This window comes from Galleria mellonella, unplaced genomic scaffold (genome assembly GCF_026898425.1).
Source record: "Galleria mellonella isolate WM207_F2 unplaced genomic scaffold, CSIRO_AGI_GalMel_v1 utg329, whole genome shotgun sequence".
Taxonomy (NCBI): domain Eukaryota; kingdom Metazoa; phylum Arthropoda; class Insecta; order Lepidoptera; family Pyralidae; genus Galleria; species Galleria mellonella.
The window spans coordinates 617,259-644,202 of NW_026442078.1; the positions used below are offsets into that span (position 1 = coordinate 617,259).

Genomic DNA, 26,944 nt, shown 5'->3' on the forward strand with positions numbered 1-26,944 from the left:
AGACATTGTGTTAGATTAGGGGTATGTATATTTAGATTGTGGCAACCCTGGATTTATTTTATTTTTCTAGAAAGAAAAATATCTAAGCAGACAAGCAATCAGAATCAGATAGGAAATACAAAAATATAATTTTGTAGTGTCAACAGTTAAATAAGTCGTAATTTTAGGTGTCGCAAATTAAAATATAATGAGATCAGTACACAGTTTCAGATAAACAGTGTTGATAAATAAACGAAAATGAGTAAGCATATGTATTCTACTGCGAACTTGTCCGACAAAGAGTTAAAAGAACAAGGAAACAGGCTGTTCAGCCTCAGACGTTACGAAGATGCTATGAATTGCTATACAAAAGCTATAGTGAGTAGATATTGATAAAATTATTATAATTTTTTAATCCCTTTTGATTTTAAATATGGGTAAAAAAGTATGGAGTTAGATGTTTTTAAATCTTTGTTTTCACGGTTCATTGGCCTTCATACGTGCAGAGAAACACAAAAACTAGAATTTCATTATCTATTGTATGACACTATACTTTTGTACGTATTACAATAACAAGAATGAATAGGGTAGGTAGGTTATCTAAGGATCTGTATAATGTAGGTATAACATCTACTAGGTATAAAAATAGTTTATGCCATATTGTTTTCTAATATCTCTTATTTACATACCATCTTAGACTTTAATTTCAATACAATTTAATAAAATACTTTGTATATAAAAACATGTTTTTACCAGAACAAGACATTTAAATACTGACCTAAATTCATTTATTGACAAAAAAATTCATGTTTTCTATTGCTGGACTTGTTAATATAATTTTGTATACTTAATTTTTGATTTGGACAAATACTATTATCCTCATCATTTCAGCCTTTATTCATCCATTACTGGACATCCATCCATCCATGCCTCCCCCATAGACTGCTATAAGAAACAGTCCTAAGCCATCTGCGTCCACTGACTCCCTGCAATGTATTTGAGGTTGTTACTCCATCTAGTGGGGGAGTTAAATGCTATGATGTTACTTAATTTTTTTTCTTATATTTTAAATCTTTATCAAATTCTATTGAATGTTTAGATGCTAAATTTATCATATGTATCTATTCTATATAATTTATATACTAATATGCTCACAGTTGTAATCCGTAATCATTTAAAGGTATATATTGTCTTTAGTAAAGAATCATTGTAGAATATACCTATTTTTTTCTAAGCATATTGGAATCTAATGCAGTAAGTTGAACCTAATACAGTCTCTCAGATATTGGGTTCCTCTTTATATCAATGATGGAAAAAAGGTTATCACCTATTTCAATATCAACTGTACCAGTTCTTTTTTAATGAGTAATAATGAACACATTGCCAAGGCTGCTGAGATAACTCTCGATCCATTTTAATGCCTCTGACACCATACTTTTTACATTTGTCAATCAAGACTAACAAAATCAAATGCTTTGTTCATATCAAAAGATGCTCCCCAAACATGACGTTTCTCATTAATATATTTAGTGACATTTTGAACGAGTTTAAAAGCAGCAAGGGTAGTGGATTACAAAAACATGTTTATAGAATGGTAACTCTGCTGGTGCTATTGGTATACACTGGTGGGGCAACCGTGATAGATGACAGGTGAAGATGAAGGCAGGTGAGTTGGCTCATCGTGAAGAATTCAACAAGAATTAACCATCTATGTTTTTCAGGGGGAACCATGTGGAGATAGACTTGATATGGTATATTGTTAGCAATGGGGCTGTTAGAACCCTTTATTAACAATTCCTTTCCCCAAATCATACCAGTTGGACATATATATACAATTTAAGTTGATAAACCAATATTTAATATATCCCTTTTTGGGCCAATATATAAATGTTATCTATCCCCTCTCTCAGATTGGTTTGTTGACTGTGTGTTTTTTTATATAAATTTCAGATAAAAAATCCATCTGTGGCCACATACTTTACAAATCGAGCTCTCTGCCATTTGAAGATGAAGCACTGGGAGGCAACATGTCAGGATTGTAGACGTGCATTGGATATAGACAATAATCAAGTGAAAGGACACTTCTTTCTCGGACAGGCGTTAGTAGAACTTGAGTGTTACGATGAGGCAATCAAACACTTACACAGAGGTATTAAGTATATTAGTTTTGTTTTTTTTTATATTCTCCTTATTAATAATCTATGTTCCTAAAGGAACAATATTAGTATATTCTTTAAAAAAACTTTGTGAGTATTGTAAGCAAGCTGATATTGCTATTATATTGAACAAACGAGAAAAAATTGGTGAGAATTTTCTACAAATGTAGATATAATTAAAATTTCTGCTACTATAGATGTGCTTATGTAAGCATGTATATAACAGCCGTGTGGTTGTCTTTTGGTTTGAAGCATGGTATGGGTATGGCAGTGAAATTGATTGCAGGGTAATGGAGGCATTACACTTTAATGGCTACACCAAGAGCACCATGGATATCACTGTGTATAATGTATATTTATAATTATGTAAAAGCCATGGTTGTAATTTTCGGGCGGGCTGTCAGTTTGATTGGTATTAATTTAAATAAGTACTTACGTAATGTATTTTTATTAATATTGTAAAATATGAAAGTGAGTATGTGTATTATTCTATTGACACCTTAACCCTTCTTTGCATAATGTTGGAAATTTCCATCTGACATTGAATGCCTAAAAATTACAAGTTTAATTTAAGTTGATCATGTCTGAATACCTTTTTAATCTCCATTGCAGAAAAAAAGAATCATAGCTGTCAAATTTATTATTTTAACCACTTTTCTTTTCATTTTGAACATGAATTATATCAACTTGATTTATTTCACCAATAAAAAAAATCTTGCATAGAAGGGTTAATCACTAAACAAGTTTTGAGACTCTTTTAATAGTCTTAATCATTGTGTACGAATTTGACTAGAATTTGTTTAGTCACATTTCATTATTAGGTCTAAAATAAGTGTGTTTATACTTTTTTTGTAAAATGGCAGAATCAGTGGGCTTATTTATTATTCCCAGTTGCATGGAAAAAAGTATTCATATATTTAGGGTTCAAATTCTTCTGTAGTATTTTTGTTTTAATATTATCAGTGTTTAAAAGTAACTATGTATTTTCAATCTATATAGCAAGTGATCTGGCTCGCGAACAAAAACTGAATTTTGGTGATGACATAGCAGCACAACTACGTATTGCAAGGAAGAAGAGGTGGAATGTACAGGAGGAAAAGAGGATATCACAGGAAATTGAACTGCAAACTTATTTAAATAGGTATTCTATTAAATATATCTTATATTTGAATCTTTAAAAATTCGATTACAATAACAGTTTGATTTCATACTAACTGTAAGCTACAGCTTTTCCTGTGAAAGTTGGAAGTATCTAGGCTATGATGCATACATTGCTTTTTACATAATTACATTTAAATCTATTTATTTATTTTCAAGTTTGATTAAATAATGATTATCTAATAACCTGAGTCCTCAGGAATGGCAATGCATAGGGGATATCATGGGCGAAACAGTATACTCTGTTATTTCTATGGTACTGCTCAAGTTTATAGGCGACGGTTACCACTTCCCATCAGGTGGGCCGTCAGCTTGTTTGCTATTCTAAGTTGTATAAAAAAAAATTGTTTTGCAGGCTAATAAATGAAGACATGCAACGTAGAATAGAGGCAATAAGGTTAGAAAATAGTAATGAAGATGAAAGTAATACACAAATAAGCAAAGTTGAAGAAGAATGTGTGAGTGTATACATTTTTTATTATTATTTTCTAATAACACTCCCATGAGTTTTTGGAATAATGGAATAGTAAACCCCCCTTCCTCCACCCCTTTCTACGGCATTGGCATATGTTGACGTGGTACCGGTGATTAATGATAGATGAGGATGAACTCAAGGCCTCTAGACAAATGGCAAACGCATTCGTCGATGGAATCGACATCGCTAGCGAGTCCATGAGATATCAACGCCGGGTGACTCATTCCAACTTACGGACTCGCTAGCGATGTCGAATCCATTGACGAATTTGCTTGTCATTTGTCTAGAGGCCCTGGTCAGTTGGTCCATTGTGCTGAATACGTTAGAAATTAACCCTTAAATACCTGAAGTTTCAAATTTGATACCGGGGTTATAAATCGCATTGGGCGCCTACAATGGATTTTGTTTTAATATTTGGCTGTTTACATGTAACCTGGTAAATATAATCTCATCATATGTATATGCTTTAAACATTTCCGAACGCAACATGCTTCTACCCTCCTTACCTATCCATATTTCCTATCAAATCTGGGATCACATCGGGGGGTAGACGGATAAATTAAGTCTATAATCCAACTGCGTGTCGAGCTGATCGAGTTCCGCCAAGATCACAAAAAAAGGCTCCACCAGTTGCGAATTAGTCAATCAGCCGCGATCTCCGCGCAACTTACAGTGGTATTTCAGCGAAATCAACATAAGTGTTAGATATTTAGAAGAGAGAACGAGAACGCGTACAAAGACCTACACGCGGGGACTACGTGAACCAGGTTTGTCCTTTACCCTTCTTTTTATCCAACATCCTTTCCTTGGTCCTTCGACCCGATATCCTCATCCTTTATTAAATCTAAAAATCATCCATATTTCATCATCAAAATCAAAAAATCATCCTATAAATTTATTGCGTCATCTTTTTTTTTTTTTGTTCATATTAACCCCCATTCTATATTTAATTGTACGTGTCATTTCCATTCAAATTGCCTTGTGGTCAAATGACACTTCCTTTTGGTATTTAATTGTTGGCGACACTGAATATCATAGAAACGTCATCAGAGCTGTCAATATTCGATCAATTTCAACTTGTCATTTTATTTTGTTTACATTTATATTTCAATTTACCTTTGCATATAAAATTATTACTATTTCTGAAAATAAACACTAAAAACAATGGCTAATATAAAAGCGTATATCACCAATTGTGATCGTAATTATAAAAACATGAAAATTGTGTATGAACTGGCAGGTAAACTTAGTCAAAGCACCAATATCACTCCTCAAGAACGATCTAGTTTTCTAGTTCGATATAAGGACATTGAACGTTTTAGGCAACAATTTGAAGAAGCTTTTACCATTATTATGTCTAGTCCAGAGGCTATGAGTGACAAATCTCGCGAAGAATTAGAAGTTAGGTATTCAGCCTTCATGGACATGTACTATTCTATTCAAGTTTTACATAGTTCATTTGAAACAAAAAGTAGCAATAGTACTCAACAAGTATCAGTTAAATCAGAACCTGGCATACATCTTCCGAACATATCCCTAAGTAGGTATACAGGTGTGTACACTGAATGGCCAAATTTTATTTCTATATTCAATAGTTTAATACATAATAATGATAGCTTGAGCCCAATTCAAAAATTGCATTATTTGCTGAGTGTTTTAGATAAAGAACCACTTTCTTTAGTGAAACATTTAGTAATATCTAGAGATGGGCAATCCACCTGGGTGGGTTTAAAGTCTGGTGGGTAAAAACCGGGTGTTTTGGGTTTATTGGGTTTAAACCCCATAAACACCCAAATTTTTGGGTGTTTATGATTTTGTACTTCATCATCGTCATCTCAGCCGCAAGACGTCCACTATACTGGACATAGACAATATTATTATGCAGCCTACAGAATAAAAAACTTTTAATTTGATTTTGAGTTTATTAAGAAAGAGATGAAAGTAAAATGTAAAACTACAGTCAATCACTGTCAGATTCAGAGTTATTACAAGCGATGAATTGTATAGGTTCGATAGGCTCTATTTCGTCTAAACTGTTATGTTCATTTACTTGCTCAATGAAAGCTTCTAAGGTATTTTCTTCATTAAACTGAATGTCCTCGCATTCAGCTTTATGTTTAAGATTCCAGTTATAACAAATGAATGAAATTTTTTCAGTTCTTTCAGTTGTAAGTCGATTTCTTTTGTTATTATGTATGTAGCCTTGGATACTAAAGGAACGCTCAGTGGCTGCCGAAGTACAGGGAGCTGATAGAATACGAATCGCTACTTTGCTTAACTCAGTGGAACCACAAATACCTTTCCACCATATTAGGGGCTCAATGCTATCTAATGAGCTCCATACAAATCCTCTGGCCCAAAAGTTTTCTTTAGCTTTATAACACGCCAAATCTGCCATTACATTTGACAAACTTAAGTGTTGGCTTAAATTGTAGATAAACTCCATACCCTTAAGTTCTTCCTCTTGAGTAAGTTCGACTCCTAGAGTCCTGGGGTCTAGAATATATGCTGCAAAATGTATTGGCCTCATTACCATATTGCATCTTGAAGATACTGATGTTAGAATCTGCTGTTTGCTTTCTTCGCTCAATGTCGAAATCTCATTTAATGCAAAACGTATCTTAGCTTGTACATCTCTAAATGTAATGTATGTGCGATGCAAACGATTCTGGTCGCTCTCTAAGTAAAATATGCTTTCAGTGACTGGTTCCAAAATACTTATACATTCCCCTGTCTTCGTCCAGAAATCATCACTTAGAATTAAATCTTTAATATCTCTTGAAATTACCACATCTTCTCTAACTGTTAATATTTGCAAAGCTATCTTATTTGCTTTCAAACTTTTTAACGAAGTAACATGACTTCCCCATCTTGTAGCACAAGGCAATTTTAGTGTTTGTGTAGAATCTTCACCCTGCCTTGATTTTATCAACAAGGAACTTAATCGTTGACTCCTTTTAACAGTTTTTATTATATTTATGGCTTGCATAATAAACACAGTTACTTCTTGTATCTTTACAATATCTTGGCACAACAAGTTAAGGATATGTGCACAGCAACCGAGAGGAACAACATGTGGATATTTGAGTTTTGTTAATTCGAATGCCTTTTGTATATTTCTAGCGTTATCGCCAATAAGTACAAGAAACTTATTTGCTCCATACACTTTCATTACTTTTTCAACTTCTTGGCTAAGGTATTCACTAGTGTGAGGATTACTTTCTGTATTCAAACTTTTAACGTATGCAGGTTGAGGTTTTGATATAAGAAAGTTTATTATTCCTTCATTTCTTAAATTAGACCAGCCATCGCACTGAAGGTGTAAGTAACTACAAGCATTTAGTTCCTCATTTAACTCAAAACGCATTTCTCTATATATTTTATCTAAGTATTTTGTCGCTAAAGCTTTACGTGAAGGTATTTTAAATTTTGGTTGCAATTTTTCGAAAAATTGTATCCATAAAGGATGTTGCACCATCGATAATGGCGTCCCTGTTACAAATATAGCTCTCGCTAATTCTGTTTTTATATGATCATCGGTGTCTTGAAACTCAGCATTTATTGTAGTGTTAGCAGACGACGAGGGGCTTATAAAAGAATCATTTGTCTCTATCTCTGACAGTCCAGACATTTTGGTTTTGGACGAGCTATCTTTTATAAGTTTCATAGAGTCTTTTAATGTTTCTGGAGATTTTGGACAAGTGATAAGATGTTGAAGCATTTTGGCAGCATTACTGAATTTGTAGACCTTATTACAAAGCTTGCAAGAAACAGACTTGTTTGGTAAAGTACGGTAGTGCTCCCATATGCGTAAATCTTTAGGTCTCCCCATTGAACCTAAAAAAATGAACGATGATTAGTTGGTCTGACGAAAATTCAACAATAGAGTGCCTATTTTTTTACAATGATTATTTCTTGTTATTTACAATAAATTTATTAAAAAAATAATAAAATAAATACAAAAAGCCTTTGTAAAATTACATCTCCTCGGAGGATTAAACGCAGACGCTAGTTTATTATCGTATTGTTCTGTATTTTTCTCAGCAACTTCTTTAATTCGATTAGGTACTTACGCATATTATGTTAAAAATAAATATCTAGTACACATCTTAGGCTATCCACCATTATTATCCAATGACGACTCTCAGCTAACTATGCACTATCATCCAAAATAAACGTGTATGGAAAATTTTATCCCAGTCGGTTGAGGATTGAGGATAATTGCATCAACATACGAACATACCTACATACTTTTATTTACATAACGCAAGCTAAATAAAAGCTTGTAATAATACATCTAATTTTAAGTTAAAATTGTTAAGTGATCATGATATAATTGTATCATTCAAAAATCCACTTACCTTTAATTATTTCTTGTTAAGTATAAATATTATTTCAAATCTGCTCCCTTAATATGCACTTTTTTACTGCTTTTCCTACCTAACACGTTACCAGGAAGTCACGTTACCAGAGTCAGAGTAATAGTGAACACGTTTGACAGTGATTGTCGTCGCCTCATATTCAGCGTCGACGAATAGGGGAATCCCCAGTCATAATGTATTGCATGCGTGGCGGTCTTACTTCAAATCCATAAACAAAGAGATAATTACAGAACTCGATACTAGATGGCGCTGTTTTTGTTTGAAGAAAGTTTGCGGGCTAAAATACATAGAATTTCATCAATGACTTCCACAAAGAACAACATTTCTGTTTTTTCTAAGTCCGTATCTCTTCCGTATATTTCATAAGATATAAGCTTGGGCTACATTGTTATGCAACGTGATTTTGTCGCTGTCTTGCTAGCAGGGTTGACAGATATACGATTTAAATCGTACTCATACTATTATTTGTCTATTTTTTAATGTACGATCGTAAAGATTATGATCGTAATTCGCACAAAAACATACGACTTTTTGGTTACCTGGCAACATTTTTATTATGAAACGAACATGCTCACATCATCAGTCACATGCAACAATTTATTGGGGATTTCCCCTTCACATCTGGCAGTCCTGCTTGCTAGAATATAGGTAAGTCAGCCACAGTTACTGACGATCGATATTTAAAGGGTATTGTTTTTGTGCTAAATATTTCATAAAAACGTTATTTAATACTTTGTGGATTATTAATTTAGTTGATAATCACTGGAAGTAAAATGGATGCTAATTTGAGAGATCAAGATCTTCGTATAAAACAGTTAATAAAAGAAAATCTACGTAAGTACTCTTTTTATACCTAGGTAGGTAAGGTATAATAAACACAAAAGGTACTTAGATCGCGTGTGTTCGAAGCATTTATTCTAATAAATTTAATTTAAAATTGTAGAAAGAAAAAAAATGTCTGCCAAGCCGTAGCCGAAGCCGATCTCCAAATATATTTGGCGATAGTGAGACCCAGTGTCCAGATGATTTACCCAGCGTCGTCGCAACAAACAAAAAAAACGAGGATAAAGTAAAAGAAAATTTACTGAAAGAAGAAACAAACTGTTCTAAATGCTTAATTTATGGAGAAGAGGATAAAAGAAATGAGTATTTCGGACTGTTAGTGGCTCAAGAATTTAAATATATACGGCCATGTGTGCGAACGAGGTGTTATGAAGAAATTTTAAAGTATCTACGGGAAGCAAAAGGCCAACATGTTGATCAACTGCAACATGAAAACACTGAAAATTAATTACTTTCATTTTATTATATATAGATTTTTAAAATTTCCTGAAATATTATTAGTTAACGTTTTATTTAATATTGTAGAATTGATCAATACAATTTATAAAAATAATTTATTGGTATTACTTACATATTTTCAAAAAAATACGTAAAAACCTATTTTTTTGGGTGATTATGGGAGTTTATGGGTGTTTATTGGGTTTTTACCAAAGCACCGGGTTTAAACCCGGTGCTTTGCCCATCTGTAGTAATATCTAATGAGAACTACAATGTTGCTTATAATCTATTAATTGCACGCTATGAAAACAAGAGAGTGATCGCTGATAAACATGTAGAAGCAATTCTTAACTTACCAACTTTAGCACAGTTATCTTTAAAAAATTTAACCAAGTTTGTTTACACTATAAAGGAAAATACTCAAGCCCTTAATGCTCTAAACATAGATACAAAATCATGGGATTTTCTTTTACTTCACATTATTCTCAGAAAATTGTCCCTTGAATTAAGAAGTAAATTTGAATCTCAAGTAGATGCTAGGAGTATACCATCATTTAACAAATTAATTACATTCTTAGAAAATCAACTATATATTTTAGAAAATTTAAATACATGTACACATAAGGCTTCTACCAGCAGTTCATTGACAGTTGTTGAATCCAAACAGCTTAACAAAAATAAACCTTATATGGTTGTGTGTCCCTGCTGTCAGGAAAATCATAGTATATACCATTGTTCCAAATTTGATGCAATGACTCCAGAACAAAGAAAATCCTTTGTTTATCAGAATAAATTGTGTTTTAATTGTTTACGGACTCATCACATTGCTAAATGCATCTCACGTAGTGTATGTGGAGTATGTCATGGCCGTCATCATACAAAGCTACACATCATGTCTAATACAGTAAGGCCTAATCCAACGGAAGAAGTTGCTGTGTCCACATTAGGCTCCATCATGCAACTTCAATCAAGTAATGATGAGCGACAGTTTACTATGATATTGGGTACCGTTTCTGTTTGTGTACGGGATGTCAATGGGCAATATCATTCAGCCCGTGCATTGATAGACAATGGTTCCCAAGTTTCTATTATATCTGAAAGTCTTGCTCAGCAGTTAAGGCTACCACGTACACCGTCGAGATGTGTACTTGGATTAGGTGCTTCATCAGCCAAGCAAACTAGAGGTACAATACATTGCCATATAAAATCGGTACATGATTCCTCCAAATTCATTTCTACTGACTGTTTAATAATGAAACGTATAACAGGTAATCTTCCTTCTGTTGAAGTCAACTCTTGCATCATGGATAAATGTAGAAATTTAGTTTTAGCGGACAAAAACTTTTCAGTTCCAGGACAAATAGATCTTCTTTTGGGTATTGACACATATAATCAAATTCTGGATGGCAAGCGGTGTAGCCTGGGTGATGACATGCCCACTGCACATTCATCCTTATTCGGTTGGGTTATTATGGGCAGAGCACCAGCAGCATCACAGCACTCTTATAGTGTAATTTCGATGGCCTGCACAGGTGATCCTTTCTTCAATCTTTCTAGGTTCTGGGAGTCAGAGGAACCTCCCAGCCAGCCTATACGGGATCCTGAAGATATTCTTTGTGAAAAACATTTTACTGACACCCACACGAGAGATGACACAGGTCGTTTCATTGTACGGTTACCATTCAAAGTAGATCACAAGCCTTTGGGAGAAACACACACTACCGCTTTAAAGCGATTTCATAATTTAGAGCGCCGCATGTTAAAGGATGACAAATTGCATGAATTATATGTAGCCTTTATGAAAGATTACATTGAAGCTGGCCATATGCGTGAAGTATCAACTCCTGTTTCAAGGGAGCGATATTACATTCCGCATCATGGCATACTACGAGAACATAGTAGCACCACAAAACTTCGTGCTGTATACGATGCTTCGGCCTCTAGCTCCACTGGTGTTTCCCTCAATCAGATACTTATGTCTGGCCCCAAACTTCAAAAAAGTATTGAAGATATAATTTTGCGTTTTAGAATCCATAAAGTTGTCTTCACATGTGACATAAAACAAATGTACCGCCAGGTACGTATGCATAATGAAGATTGTAAATATCAAACTATCTTCTGGCGTGCATCACCTGATGAGCCGCTGAAGCAATATGAATTGATCACAGTAACATATGGCGTCACCAGCTCTGCTTTTCAAGCTATTCGTGTCATTCATGAGCTGGCTCACATAAATTCCAGCCAGCATCCTGAGGCTTGTAGAGTGTTGCTAGAGGACACATTCGTAGACGACGTTGTCAGTGGTTCTCATAGTTTTGACTCTGCTCAGCACCTGCAACAAGAACTTGTTAACATTCTATCTCAAGGCGGCTTTGCTTTACGTAAATGGTCTAGCAATTCAAAGGAGTTTTTGGAGTTGTTTGCTTCAGATCACTGCGAGCCACCTTACCGTTTCGAAGAGCATGGTGATAATGTTTACAAGATTTTGGGCATCGAGTGGAACGCAAAAACTGACAGTTTCATTTATCGTGTTTCAAATATTAGCGACGTCATGACAATGCGTGGTGTACTTTCTAATATTGCCAGACTTTACGATCCATGTGGATTCCTTGCGCCTGTCACTTTCTATGCAAAGCACATCATGCAACAATTGTGGGCAAGTCAGTGTGGATGGGATGATCCTCTTCCTCCTGCCATACAGGAAAGTTGGTCAGAGCTAATTTCAAATTTTCATCAACTCGATAAAGTATCGATACCACGTTGGGTAATCACTAATCAACCATTGGTTTGTCAGCTACACGGTTTTAGTGATGCGTCTGAACGCGGATACGCTGCGTGTGTCTATCTGCGCGTCCAGAATGCTCATGGTATTTCGACTCAACTATTACTCGCAAAATCGCGTGTAGCACCTCTTAAACAAAAACTTACCATTCCAAAATTGGAATTAAACGGTGCACTTTTACTTATACGTCTTACAAAACACGTATTTGACATCTTAAATGTCAAAGTCAAAATTAGTAGTGTTGTTGCTTGGTGCGATTCAAGTATAGTTCTTTCATGGCTTAAAACTTCTCCTCATAAACTTCAAACGTATGAGGGTAATCGTGTATCCCAGATTCAAAATCTGTTTCCCGATGTTACATGGAAGCATGTACCGTCCATGATGAATCCAGCTGATCCAGCCAGTCGAGGTCTCAGTCCTGCTGAATTAGTTGATCATCCTTTATGGTGGTGTCCAAAATGGCTTGAGCTGGACGACTCAACATGGCCAGATAACATTCCTGACCTAAGTGAAGCGGAATTACCTGGCATGAAGTCTTCACCGTTTGAAGTCTATGTGACTCAGACGGTTGATGAATTTCCTGCTCTTACAAAATTCAGCTCGTTTCCCAAGTTACAGTCTGTGGTAGCTTGGTGTAAGCGCTTTATTTACAACCTGCGTAACTATTCTCAACGAAGAACTGGACCTCTTAGCGTATGCGAGTTGAGTGCAAGCACGCACACTATTGTCCGGCTAGTTCAGTCTTCGGAGTTTTTGGAAACTTCTAGAAGGTTACGTGAGGACAAACCTCTCAAGGGTTGTCTTTTAAGGCTCAACCTATTTCTTGATCAGGACGGCCTTATTAGAGTTGGTGGAAGACTTATCAACTCAAATTTACCCTACAACGCAAAGCACCCGCTTCTACTTCCAAAAACTCACCATGTAACACGGTTAATAATCGATCATTATCATCGTATTTTTTTGCATTCAGGCTTAAATTCCCTCATGAATTTATTGCAACAAAATTATTGGATTTTATCAGCGCGTCGAATAATCCGCCAACAAATATTTCGTTGCCACAGATGTTATAGATCTCGACCTAAGTCCATTGAACCATTCATGGGAGATTTGCCATCTCATCGAGTGACGTCGTGTCGACCTTTTGAAAAAGTAGGAGTCGATTTCGCAGGTCCTTTTTCCTTAAAGACATCTCGAATTCGAAACGCCAAATCTGTTAAATCATATCTTTGTATTTTTGTATGCTTTACGACTAAGTGCGTCCATCTAGAAATTGTTTCAGAGTTGTCCACTGAAGCATTTTTAGCCTGCTTTGATCGATTTGTTTCTCGTAGAGGTCTTCCCAGCGACGTTTTTAGTGACTGCGGTACTAATTTTATCGGTACTCGAAATTATTTAAAGAACGTAACTCAGCACATTAAAAATTCACATGAAGAAATTCACAAACATTTAGCACGTCAACAAGTAGTTTGGCATTTGAATCCTCCCGCCAGTCCACATATGGGCGGTTTGTGGGAAAGCGCCGTGCGCTCTGCCAAGATTATTTTAACTCGAGTTATCGGCGATCGCTCACTGGTTTTCGAAGAATTAGCTACCATTTTTGCCAAGGTTGAAGCTGCATTAAATTCGCGTCCTTTAGTCCCTATAACTAATGATTCAAACGATTTGGATGTTCTAACACCGGGCCATTTCCTCATCGGTAAACCCCTTCAGGCATTGCCTGAGGAGGAAATGACAGAATCTAATCTTTTAAAACGATGGCAATTAGTTCGTCAAATAACTCAGCATTTTTGGAAACGTTGGCAAACCGAATACCTTCACACATTGCAACAACGACCCAAATGGCTTGCTAGGCTACCTAATGTCCAAGTAGGTGATTTGGTCTTGCTAAAGGAATCCGCTTTGCCACCGCTTCGATGGAAGACAGCCCGCGTAACAAGGGTTTATCCAGGTTCTGACGGCACTGTTAGGGTGGTTGAATTAAAAACTTCAGCTGGTAGTCTACTTCGTCCAGTAACTAAAATTTGCCCGTTATTATGCCAAGCCTAATTAAATCAATGTTCTTATACCATAGAATCATAGCTTCTAGTAGTAGTGTATTTTAGTAGTAATCAAACTTATTATTATTATTATTATTTTTTTACTTAAGCCAATGTTTTTAGAAATCCTTGACTCTCTTATTCTTATTTATTATCTAATTTGCTAAAGAGCCTGGTAGCTCTTTGGGGGGCGATATGGTAAATATAATCTCATCATATGTATATGCTTTAAACATTTCCGAACGCAACATGCTTCTACCCTCCTTACCTATCCATATTTCCTATCAAATCTGGGATCACATCGGGGGGTAGACGGATAAATTAAGTCTATAATCCAACTGCGTGTCGAGCTGATCGAGTTCCGCCAAGATCACAAAAAAGGCTCCACCAGTTGCGAATTAGTCAATCAGCCGCGATCTCCGCGCAACTTACAGTGGTATTTCAGCGAAATCAACATAAGTGTTAGATATTTAGAAGAGAGAACGAGAACGCGTACAAAGACCTACACGCGGGGACTACGTGAACCAGGTTTGTCCTTTACCCTTCTTTTTATCCAACATAACCAATATTTTTTAAAAATAAATATACAAAAATATCGTTTTGATTTTTTTTTATTTTTCTCCATTAGTAAACACAGTAAAGGGTACACTTACATATTTTTTAAATTGATTTAAAAATCAGGCTTTTAAGGGTTAACTACAATGGTTTCTAGAGGAGACCGCTTCAAGGTTGAATTGTGTCAGATTATATTGCTAGCAATGAGGACTAAGCTTATTACGAATATTCCCTTTGGCCTTTGACCATTGTCACTTATGTATTAAAATAAGTGTACTCTGCAAGTTTATGGCTTATACAAAATAAAGACATTTGTTTATTTAAAAATCAATTTAGATGCTTCTAGTTCTAATATTGTGTAATGAAACCTGAAATTTTGTCTTTTTTTTGCAGAATAATTACACTAGTGAGCTTAACAATTTATTTTCAAAGATGGATGAGAGAAGAAGGGTAAGTAATTGATGCACTGGAAATATACATACATAGATATGAAACTATATTTAATATTCGATACGAAAGTTAAGAGAGACCAAATTGAAACAGAAAAAATAAATATTTATCCTAGAACAAGATAAGAGTGGAACCATAGATAAGAAACTATCTATATACAAATGCCGCGAGATGTTTTACTATTTTACTTACTGCTTATTTACTATTTTACTTATACTTTATGCTCGCTACTTCGTATGGGTGGATTTCAGAAGTAAACTCAATTAAATGGACCACTTTTAGATATATATATTAAGGTCAAACATAACAGATTTTAAGTTAGACTTTCAGGAATACAATTGTGAAAACCGTATCCAATTTGGTAAAGTAATTTTTGCATGATCCTGGAGCAACCATGCAGACAAACAGATAGATAAAATTTTTAACAATTATTGTTTTGCTGTCAATTGGTCTTATTTTTATCCCTCCCTTTATATCCCCTCGAGTGTTTATGCATCATACGCTGTACCAAACATAAAAGTGGTATCGCGTGCTAATGCAACAGTGTCTGTTGTATAACTCGAATTTGCAGCATCGTTTTCATTAAATTTATTTAGGTCATTAATTTATGTAGGTGATAAACCCATTTATCTTCATGTCGACCTCTACGTGGTTCCCCCTGGAAACCATCGTGGTTAATTCTTGTGAAATTCGTTACGATGGGCTAACTGACCTGCTTTCATCCTCATCTGTCATTTATCACTGGTGTCCCGCCAGCGTATACCGATAGCGCAGACGGGGTAATCACTCCATTATCATCCATAAAAAAAAAAAACATTTATCCATAACCTCTAATCGATATTTGGTAATTTAAAAAATCAGCGACGCAGTGGGTGTAGCGAGCTAGCTCCACGAGATATAAAATTTCTAAATTAGACTCATGTAGGCGATAGCTATTGTCTACTTAAAATTTTATTATATTATTAAGATTACCTTATCGTGTATTTACGGATCCCAGGACGTTATATTATTTGTGTTTTAATTATTACTAATTTTACCAAAAATAAAAAGAAAGCAATTCGCCAAATCTATACATATTATTATAGCCGTTAACTGTCCACTGCTGGACATTAGCCTTCCCCATAATGGGAGTTTTGCCAGTATTGGCCACGCTTGTCAGGCGGGTTGGCAACCGCAGTTGAGCTTTAGATGTTTTAAGAGGGACGCTGCTGCCCATCCCACACCCATAGATAAATTAATAGTAAATAAATAAATACAGGGGACACATAATTTTTATCCTAATATATGCTTAATTATTTTTTTTTCAAATAATGGCAATTGACTGGAAACTCCTGTTTCAATTGATACTGGTGGAATATTTTTTTTAATTGATGATAATGAAATGACACCCCTGCCCCGTTAACGGTATATATTGGCGAAGCACTAGTGAGGGGCGATAGGTGAGGATGAAAAGGCAGGTCAGTTAGTCAGTGATGAATACATCTGAGAGGGGGGAAAGAGATTGTTAGTAATGGAGACTGAGAATCCCACTACTAGCAATATACCCAACCAGGTCGACCTCCTCGCGGTTCTCCCTGGAAACTATCATGGTTAATTCCTGATGAATTCGTCATGATGGGCTAACTGGCCTGTTTTCATTCTCATCTATCACCCTTCACTGGTGCTCCGCCAGCGTATCCCGTTAGCGCAGGCGGTGTTACCATACCATTTTCACCCATCAAAAAAAAAACATCTGAGATCAGTTAGTGATGAAAACACCTGGGATTCAGCACGATGGTTTCCAAGGAGGACCAGATGGAGGTCGACTTGATAGGGTATTCTAGCAACGGGATTGCTAACCCCGATGACTAAAAATCCCTTTTCCCTCTGTAGCTATATACTATGTACATGAGCTATTAAGTTGTATTATATTTATTCCTATAATTATTTCCAGAAACGTGACGTACCAGACTATTTATGTGGTAAGATCAGTTTCGAAATACTAAACGAGCCGGTCATCACGCCTAGCGGGATTACGTATGAGCGGAAAGATATCGAGGAACATTTAGAGGTATCCAATTCTTTTTGTTACATACTGGATTTAAGGAACAGGTTGGCAAATACTTAAACAGCGAATTCAAACCATTATTCTGAACTGAAAACCAGTGGAAATTCTTTCCCAAAAATTTCAATTTTTTTTTAAATTATGTAATCTGTAGTATTATGTCATATTATAAAGAAATAATAATATTTTGTAGTGAAATACTATGAAATACTAATAATAATTGAAAATGATATGGTAACCCCGCCTGCGCTAACGGGATACGCTGGCGGAGCACCAGTGAAGGGTGATAGATGAGAATGAAAACAGGCCAGTTAGCCTATCATGATGAATCATCAGGAATTAACCATGATAGTTTCCAGGGAACCGCTAGGAGGTCGACCTGGTTGGGCTATATTGCTAGCAATGGGATTCTCAGTCTCCATTACTAACAATCCCTTTCCCCCCTACGTGTAGTATTAGAATCCTACCGCGGTGCGCGGGATCAGCTGTGTGAGGTCAAAGGTCGCCACAAGCATACGAAACTACCTACGAAGAAGCTTCACTGACCGCGTTATACCTATGTATCATTCAGGTGGATCGTAAAATTTCAGATACATTGCGCAGCGTTGAAACTAAGAATCGTTGATTGTATGGCTGTGGTTAGAGATGGGCAATCCACCTGGGTGGGTTTAAAGTCTGGTGGGTAAAAACCGGGTGTTTTGGGTTTATTGGGTTTAAACCCCATAAACACCCAAATTTTTGGGTGTTTATGATTTTGTACTTCATCATCGTCATCTCAGCCGCAAGACGTCCACTATACTGGACATAGACAATATTATTATGCAGCCTACAGAATAAAAAACTTTTAATTTGATTTTGAGTTTATTAAGAAAGAGATGAAAGTAAAATGTAAAACTACAGTCAATCACTGTCAGATTCAGAGTTATTACAAGCGATGAATTGTATAGGTTCGATAGGCTCTATTTCGTCTAAACTGTTATGTTCATTTACTTGCTCAATGAAAGCTTCTAAGGTATTTTCTTCATTAAACTGAATGTCCTCGCATTCAGCTTTATGTTTAAGATTCCAGTTATAACAAATGAATGAAATTTTTTCAGTTCTTTCAGTTGTAAGTCGATTTCTTTTGTTATTATGTATGTAGCCTTGGATACTAAAGGAACGCTCAGTGGCTGCCGAAGTACAGGGAGCTGATAGAATACGAATCGCTACTTTGCTTAACTCAGTGGAACCACAAATACCTTTCCACCATATTAGGGGCTCAATGCTATCTAATGAGCTCCATACAAATCCTCTGGCCCAAAAGTTTTCTTTAGCTTTATAACACGCCAAATCTGCCATTACATTTGACAAACTTAAGTGTTGGCTTAAATTGTAGATAAACTCCATACCCTTAAGTTCTTCCTCTTGAGTAAGTTCGACTCCTAGAGTCCTGGGGTCTAGAATATATGCTGCAAAATGTATTGGCCTCATTGCCATATTGCATCTTGAAGATACTGATGTTAGAATCTGCTGTTTGCTTTCTTCGCTCAATGTCGAAATCTCATTTAATGCAAAACGTATCTTAGCTTGTACATCTCTAAATGTAATGTATGTGCGATGCAAACGATTCTGGTCGCTCTCTAAGTAAAATATGCTTTCAGTGACTGGTTCCAAAATACTTATACATTCCCCTGTCTTCGTCCAGAAATCATCACTTAGAATTAAATCTTTAATATCTCTTGAAATTACCACATCTTCTCTAACTGTTAATATTTGCAAAGCTATCTTATTTGCTTTCAAACTTTTTAACGAAGTAACATGACTTCCCCATCTTGTAGCACAAGGCAATTTTAGTGTTTGTGTAGAATCTTCACCCTGCCTTGATTTTATCAACAAGGAACTTAATCGTTGACTCCTTTTAACAGTTTTTATTATATTTATGGCTTGCATAATAAACACAGTTACTTCTTGTATCTTTACAATATCTTGGCACAACAAGTTAAGGATATGTGCACAGCAACCGAGAGGAACAACATGTGGATATTTGAGTTTTGTTAATTCGAATGCCTTTTGTATATTTCTAGCGTTATCGCCAATAAGTACAAGAAACTTATTTGCTCCATACACTTTCATTACTTTTTCAACTTCTTGGCTAAGGTATTCACTAGTGTGAGGATTACTTTCTGTATTCAAACTTTTAACGTATGCAGGTTGAGGTTTTGATATAAGAAAGTTTATTATTCCTTCATTTCTTAAATTAGACCAGCCATCGCACTGAAGGTGTAAGTAACTACAAGCATTTATTTCCTCATTTAACTCAAAACGCATTTCTCTATATATTTTATCTAAGTATTTTGTCGCTAAAGCTTTACGTGAAGGTATTTTAAATTTTGGTTGCAATTTTTCGAAAAATTGTATCCATAAAGGATGTTGCACCATCGATAATGGCGTCCCTGTTACAAATATAGCTCTCGCTAATTCTGTTTTTATATGATCATCGGTGTCTTGAAACTCAGCATTTATTGTAGTGTTAGCAGACGACGAGGGGCTTATAAAAGAATCATTTGTCTCTATCTCTGACAGTCCAGACATTTTGGTTTTGGACGAGCTATCTTTTATAAGTTTCATAGAGTCTTTTAATGTTTCTGGAGATTTTGGACAAGTGATAAGATGTTGAAGCATTTTGGCAGCATTACTGAATTTGTAGACCTTATTACAAAGCTTGCAAGAAACAGACTTGTTTGGTAAAGTACGGTAGTGCTCCCATATGCGTAAATCTTTAGGTCTCCCCATTGAACCTAAAAAAATGAACGATGATTAGTTGGTCTGACGAAAATTCAACAATAGAGTGCCTATTTTTTTACAATGATTATTTCTTGTTATTTACAATAAATTTATTAAAAAAATAATAAAATAAATACAAAAAACCTTTGTAAAATTACATCTCCTCGGAGGATTAAACGCAGACGCTAGTTTATTATCGTATTGTTCTGTATTTTTCTCAGCAACTTCTTTAATTCGATTAGGTACTTACGCATATTATGTTAAAAATAAATATCTAGTACACATCTTAGGCTATCCACCATTATTATCCAATGACGACTCTCAGCTAACTATGCACTATCATCCAAAATAAACGTGTATGGAAAATTTTATCCCAGTCGGTTGAGGATTGAGGATAATTGCATCAACATACGAACATACCTACATACTTTTATTTACATAACGCAAGCTAAATAAAAGCTTGTAATAATACATCTAATTTTAAGTTAAAATTGTTAAGTGATCATGATATAATTGTATCATTCAAAAATCCACTTACCTTTAATTATTTCTTGTTAAGTATAAATATTATTTCAAATCTGCTCCCTTAATATGCACTTTTTTACTGCTTTTCCTACCTAACACGTTACCAGGAAGTCACGTTACCAGAGTCAGAGTAATAGTGAACACGTTTGACAGTGATTGTCGTCGCCTCATATTCAGCGTCGACGAATAGGGGAATCCCCAGTCATAATGTATTGCATGCGTGGCGGTCTTACTTCAAATCCATAAACAAAGAGATAATTACAGAACTCGATACTAGATGGCGCTGTTTTTGTTTGAAGAAAGTTTGCGGGCTAAAATACATAGAATTTCATCAATGACTTCCACAAAGAACAACATTTCTGTTTTTTCTAAGTCCGTATCTCTTCCGTATATTTCATAAGATATAAGCTTGGGCTACATTGTTATGCAACGTGATTTTGTCGCTGTCTTGCTAGCAGGGTTGACAGATATACGATTTAAATCGTACTCATACTATTATTTGTCTATTTTTTAATGTACGATCGTAAAGATTATGATCGTAATTCGCACAAAAACATACGACTTTTTGGTTACCTGGCAACATTTTTATTATGAAATGAACATGCTCACATCATCAGTCACATGCAACAATTTATTGGGGATTTCCCCTTCACATCTGGCAGTCCTGCTTGCTAGAATATAGGTAAGTCAGCCACAGTTACTGACGATCGATATTTAAAGGGTATTGTTTTTGTGCTAAATATTTCATAAAAACGTTATTTAATACTTTGTGGATTATTAATTTAGTTGATAATCACTGGAAGTAAAATGGATGCTAATTTGAGAGATCAAGATCTTCGTATAAAACAGTTAATAAAAGAAAATCTACGTAAGTACTCTTTTTATACCTAGGTAGGTAAGGTATAATAAACACAAAAGGTACTTAGATCGCGTGTGTTCGAAGCATTTATTCTAATAAATTTAATTTAAAATTGTAGAAAGAAAAAAATGTCTGCCAAGCCGTAGCCGAAGCCGATCTCCAAATATATTTGGCGATAGTGAGACCCAGTGTCCAGATGATTTACCCAGCGTCGTCGCAACAAAGAAAAAAACGATGATAAAGTAAAAGAAAATTTACTGAAAGAAGAAACAAACTGTTCTAAATGCTTAATTTATGGAGAAGAGGATAAAAGAAATGAGTATTTCGGACTGTTAGTGGCTCAAGAATTTAAATATATACGGCCATGTGTGCGAACGAGGTGTTATGAAGAAATTTTAAAGTATCTACGGGAAGCAAAAGGCCAACATGTTGATCAACTGCAACATGAAAACACTGAAAATTAATTACTTTCATTTTATTATATATAGATTTTTAAAATTTCCTGAAATATTATTAGTTAACGTTTTATTTAATATTGTAGAATTGATCAATACAATTTATAAAAATAATTTATTGGTATTACTTACATATTTTCAAAAAAATACGTAAAAACCTATTTTTTTGGGTGATTATGGGAGTTTATGGGTGTTTATTGGGTTTTTACCAAAGCACCGGGTTTAAACCCGGTGCTTTGCCCATCTGTAGCTGTGGTGCATTTCCAGTGGGAAAATAATCTGCCATCTGGTTCAGACGATTCATCTGAATCAGCTCTTTTCGTTTTTGCCAACTTGTCCCTTACATCTTTTTTATTTATTTTATATTTCTACCTATGACATCATACGCATGATTGGGATATGTTTACTGATAGTCATTGGTTAAACCATTAGGCGCTAACAAGTAACGAACAAACTAACTTTCATGTTTATAATATTAAGGATTGTATACTTATTTATAATATGTAAACTCCAAATAAGTTCAGATTTTTGTTTTACGTTTGGCTTATATTTATGGTCGGAATTAATTATTTTATTAAAATAAAAAATTCCGAATAAATTGTAATATCCTAATAAACGATTAATATTTTCGGAATGTATTTTTGTGTATTTCTTACGTAATATTCGTCTATTGTAAACCGATTTTAATAAGTATTTTTAATCGGAACTTTTGTCCCCTACTAATTTTGTTCAGATTGAAATACGTGTATTAAACTGCTTTTATATTTTGTTTTAGCGGGTGGGCCACTTCGACCCGGTGACCCGCGTGAAGTTAACCGCCGATCAATTGATTCCAAACTTCACCATGAAGGAAGTTGTAGACGCGTTCCTCCAGGAGAACGAGTGGGCGCTGGACTACTAACTGCGTTTTCTACTCTGTGTTCATTTAGCGTTCGATTGTCCATTGTGAGTAGTGTTCCATTAACAAACATAGAACGCCATATTTATGTAGAGTTGAGGCAAAGGAAACGTGAAAAGGCGATTCGAATAAAAATAAATTTACTATGATTCATAAAATGATTCTTTTCGTATAACCCGGCTGATGATACAGTTGACTTGTGGGTTAATATTACTACTTCAGCGTGTAATTCATTATGACGGGTATACGTAATAATGTGTAAAGTGATGACCCTTAAAAACGGCACATAAAGAAATAAATATGTTTAATATTAAGTATGTAAATGTTGTTTTGCAATTCATCAGCCCGCTATGTGGGATTTTGAATGCAGCACGATGGATACTACAGAGTACGGAACAAAATAGGTGCGTACGTATGTGTACATGTGCGTACATGCCTGTACAGTATGTCTAGAACTGTGACAAATGCCCCGTTGGCTGTATAGGCAGTTTGTCTTCCCCAATGGCGGGAAAACGGAAGAAAAAAAATTACGTCGATTTAAAAAAATGAAATTGTCAACTAAAATAATTAATTTTACATGTTTATTTATAATAATTATGATCTGTTGAATTCTTGATTTAATATATTTCGTAAATGTATTATAAGTTTTTAAACTAACAAAAAATCGAGAAGAAATTCCGTGACAATAAAAACTGAGTAAAAAAATGGATTTTGTTAAATAAACTTAAATAGTACATAGAGTGTTCGATTATAATTATGTAGTAATCGATAGTGTTCACCCAAAAAAATCTAAATATCGATTGTACGGGTATGAAGTTTTATCGCAATCGAATCGATTATAATCCAATAATCGAACAACACTATTGATAGTATTAATTACATTAACTAGTTCAAAACAGTATTAATCAGTTATGTTGTATTATTTATAATTTTTATTATATCAGCCATCAATTGTTCATTGCTGAACATATGCTTTTTCCATAAGGGAAGATTTGCCAATATCTATAATTACATTATTTTTATTATTGATACTTTAATAATCGATACAAAACGATTATATGTATGTTCTATTAAGAGTAGTTATATTGACATCGGGTCTGGACGATCACGCCTTCTATTTTGTTCCGTATTGTGAGCTTGGATGGGAGGGTGAAGAAGATTAGTGTATTAGGTGTCAACGTTATCACAATACAGCAAGTAACTCGAGGGAGTAACTTGAAGATTTTCATACCACGTGGTCTGCGCAATTTTATATACAAAAGTGTATATATTGGCGTATGTCTGTCAAGTGGCTTGTCCAAGTTGCTTGCCGTGAACTGTACCGTGTGCTCTGTGTTTACCAAAATCAAATTATACTGTCTCTTGTGATCAGAAATATGGCGTGACGTCACATCTCATGTATAATTTGTATTAACGATGGTTATTCACACCGATATCTGTATTCACATAGATTAAAAGATAAAATTCGAAAGTTTGTATGCACCTTCCAACTTTGATGGTTATAATACATTTTTTTAATATAAATCTCCACATATGGAATCTCTATCTATATGTATTACAAGCCAATTGAGTTCAAATTAGATTTTTTGACTGTGATATTTAAGTAGACGTCTATAATTTTGACGGAGGTTTAAATCCCATTCTGGTAAGCCATTCTTAAAAAAAAAACCACATTGGAATTTGTCCATCTATAATTATAATTTCTCATCAACCAACTTTTATGACGTGAGTGTCGTTATCGAAAACTACTGACTAGCTATATTAATTCACTAAGCGTTGTCTACCCGCGCCCGCTGCGGTAGATGGGCTATGGTGTCCGTAGTTTAAGAAAATATATAGATATGACTGTATTATAGTAAATTTCACGATATATTTCTCTCGCATGGGGAAGCTATTGTTACCGCTGCGGTTTTTTTCAACTCCCCCCCCCCCCATTTCTCCTATAAGAATAAACCGCAACCTCCGCGGTTGGGAAATGTTCCATGATTTCTAAGCATAACAGGATAGTATTGTAGAAAATATAATAATATTGCTTTTAATTTATATTTTACAGTTTTCTATCAGGAATTGATGATTGCGAACTTGTAAAATGGGGTTTTAGGTCTGGTAACAGTATTTCTCTATTTTTGTCCAAATGATTTCTTTTGTAAATAAATTTAATTAGGTACTTGCATTATTTAGCTATGTATGCGTTGTCATACCCACGTTTATCGATGCAGATCTCACACTGAATTGCCATCGTTATAAGCGGATACACTACTTTGTAATAAGTTTTCAGTTTCAACTCTGTTTTCTTCTAATCAGTATGTGGTTTATTTTTAAAATAATGCACTTTTTTCAAATTTGGACATTTATAATAGGAAACGCCATTTAATAGCGATAAAAAGGTTTGTATTTACAAGCGATAGTAGTCATTAGGGTTTGGCTACATGAATGAATTTCAGATGAAATGTAATAATATTGTTATTTAAAAGGGTCTACATCTGTGTAAACCCTATTGACTGGAAAAATAATAATCAAAGTCAGTTCAGTTCCCCAAGACAAAGTACGAACGAATCTATCGATAGAAACGCTTCGGATAGCGCATGAGAAAGAATGAGACGGCGCATGTCTCCATCTCATGCTACTTCCTGGATTTTCTATGCAATAACAATTCTATGAATAAATTCGTTTGTGTTTTGTGTGAAAGGTTTAAAGGACTGAATTGGCGGAGATATCGTATTATATAGGTGCATAATATATATAAAAAATTTATTCAAATTGAGAATAGTTTTTTATTTGATTTATTTTTTGGCTGTATTTTAAACGACTTTAAAAAGTAGAAGGTTCTCAGAGACCTTACTTTTTGAGGTCGGCTTAAAATTAAAAAGAAAATTCAGTTCCTACTGCTCGTTAGATTGAAGATTTCGCTGCGTTTTCAGACTGAAATTTTAGTTGTTAGTTTTTTTTTTTTAAATAAAGTAGAATAGACTAAAGATCTTTGATTAGCTAGTATCGTGCATTCACTTATTACCTATGGTATATATTTTTGTTTATTATAACACAATTTACAAAACTGTTGCATAATAAATGGAATCGTATTAAGAGTTATTCTTTATAAGCTATTAAATTTACACATATTTCTACAGATTGCGATGTCTGTTAGTGGCGCTTCTTATTGTAAAACTCTAATACGTTTCAAATAATGTCCACAGATTAACTAAATTGGATCAAACTGTTAATAAAATAATTATGCATATATTAACTGTTTTTTTTTGTTCATTTCCGTTGTACCTTTGGTTCTGTGTGAATAATTAAAGATTGTGTCCCATAAAAACCCGTGACTTCAATTGATTTCACCGACTTCAGTTGTAACTTAATAATAATAATATACTTTATTATTCAGACTACAATGTGGTCCATTTTGTTAGTAACAATTTTCTTACAAACTATGTTAGTAAAAAAAGAAAAGCAAATTAATTTAATTAAGCAGTTCACCCAGATGTGACCCAGCCGACTAGATCAGCATCTGAATGAAATGCTCAATTATAGGCGAGTTATATTTCTCGCCTATTACTTTTAGAATGCTGTTAGTGCTTGTCCGAACTAACGGTGCTTGACTTAACTAGTTATTTTGATTTTAAAACTAAACTACTTAACCGATTTTGATAAAATTTGTATGGGATCAATCTGTAAGTATATCCTGTTAGATAAAAAAATCCAATTCGGTTTAGAACTGAAGGAGTTTGAGATAACACACATAAAAAATACAGCCGAATTCAGTACCTCCTTCGTTTGAGGATGGTTAAAATGGATTATTTAATTGTACTAAGTTTTACCTGTGACTGCGTCTGCGCGATCGGGCTATGTTTATTGACCTGGATAGAAAGTAGTTTATACCTTCTCCATTCGTCCACGTACTATACGTGTATACCAAATTTTATAGTGATTGTTTAAGCCGTTAAGGCGCCATAAGATATCGAACAAACAAACTCATTTTTACATTAATAATATTGGTAAACATGGGCATCGATTCACAATAAACCCGAAGATAACTCAGAAGTGTAATTTTCGGTGACGCGTATTTTGAGTATGAATATTTTTTTTCTAGATTGCGTTTCTTTCAGAGTGAGAGTTCATCTTTGAATGATGAATGATCCGGCGTAT

The 26,944-nt window shown here is 34.7% G+C and overlaps 3 protein-coding genes across 4 annotated transcripts; 1 reads left to right on the forward strand and 2 right to left on the reverse strand.

Annotated features, from left to right (window-relative positions):
• The first annotated feature begins 53 nt into the window (after nucleotides 1-53).
• Nucleotides 54-26,038, forward strand: LOC113511885 (E3 ubiquitin-protein ligase CHIP). Of its 2 annotated transcripts, XM_026895613.3 has the most exons (7): nucleotides 54-357; nucleotides 1,930-2,128; nucleotides 3,135-3,276; nucleotides 3,649-3,751; nucleotides 15,198-15,254; nucleotides 17,188-17,304; nucleotides 22,676-26,038. In XM_026895613.3, the coding sequence occupies exons 1-7, from the start codon at nucleotides 238-240 to the stop codon at nucleotides 22,799-22,801; spliced, it is 864 nt and encodes a 287-aa protein (XP_026751414.2). In that variant the 5' UTR covers nucleotides 54-237; the 3' UTR covers nucleotides 22,802-26,038. The 2 variants fall into 2 exon arrangements, 1 of the variants encoding a protein (XP_026751414.2); XR_008253004.1 differs by lacking the exons at nucleotides 54-357; nucleotides 1,930-2,128; nucleotides 3,135-3,276; nucleotides 3,649-3,751; nucleotides 22,676-26,038 and adding an exon at nucleotides 9,619-14,777 and having other exon boundaries at nucleotides 17,188-17,238.
• LOC128201006 (uncharacterized) lies at nucleotides 5,481-8,238 on the reverse strand. The gene is made up of 2 exons (XM_052896430.1): nucleotides 8,130-8,238; nucleotides 5,481-7,605 (listed from the first exon to the last, which is right to left on the reverse strand). Exon 2 carries the CDS (start codon nucleotides 7,598-7,600, stop codon nucleotides 5,729-5,731), a length of 1,872 nt encoding a protein of 623 aa, XP_052752390.1. The 5' UTR covers nucleotides 7,601-7,605; nucleotides 8,130-8,238; the 3' UTR covers nucleotides 5,481-5,728.
• LOC128201007 (uncharacterized) lies at nucleotides 17,935-21,186 on the reverse strand. Its single transcript, XM_052896431.1, has 2 exons — nucleotides 20,600-21,186; nucleotides 17,935-20,075 (listed from the first exon to the last, which is right to left on the reverse strand). Exon 2 carries the CDS (start codon nucleotides 20,068-20,070, stop codon nucleotides 18,199-18,201), a length of 1,872 nt encoding a protein of 623 aa, XP_052752391.1. The 5' UTR covers nucleotides 20,071-20,075; nucleotides 20,600-21,186; the 3' UTR covers nucleotides 17,935-18,198.
• Nucleotides 26,039-26,944: the final 906 nt, after the last annotated feature.

Bases quoted from the DNA above. Each gene is read 5' to 3' on its own strand.
- LOC128201007 (XM_052896431.1), bottom strand. From the start codon at position 20,070: ATGGGGAGACCTAAAGATTTACGCATATGGGAGCACTACCGTACTTTA.
- LOC113511885 (XM_026895613.3), top strand. From the start codon at position 238: ATGAGTAAGCATATGTATTCTACTGCGAACTTGTCCGACAAAGAGTTA. The intron at 3,752-15,197 runs GTGAGTGTATAC...TTTTTTTTGCAG, and splicing joins GCAAAGTTGAAGAAGAATGT to AATAATTACACTAGTGAGCT. The intron at 17,305-22,675 runs GTATCCAATTCT...ATTTTGTTTTAG, and splicing joins ATATCGAGGAACATTTAGAG to CGGGTGGGCCACTTCGACCC.
- LOC128201006 (XM_052896430.1), bottom strand. From the start codon at position 7,600: ATGGGGAGACCTAAAGATTTACGCATATGGGAGCACTACCGTACTTTA.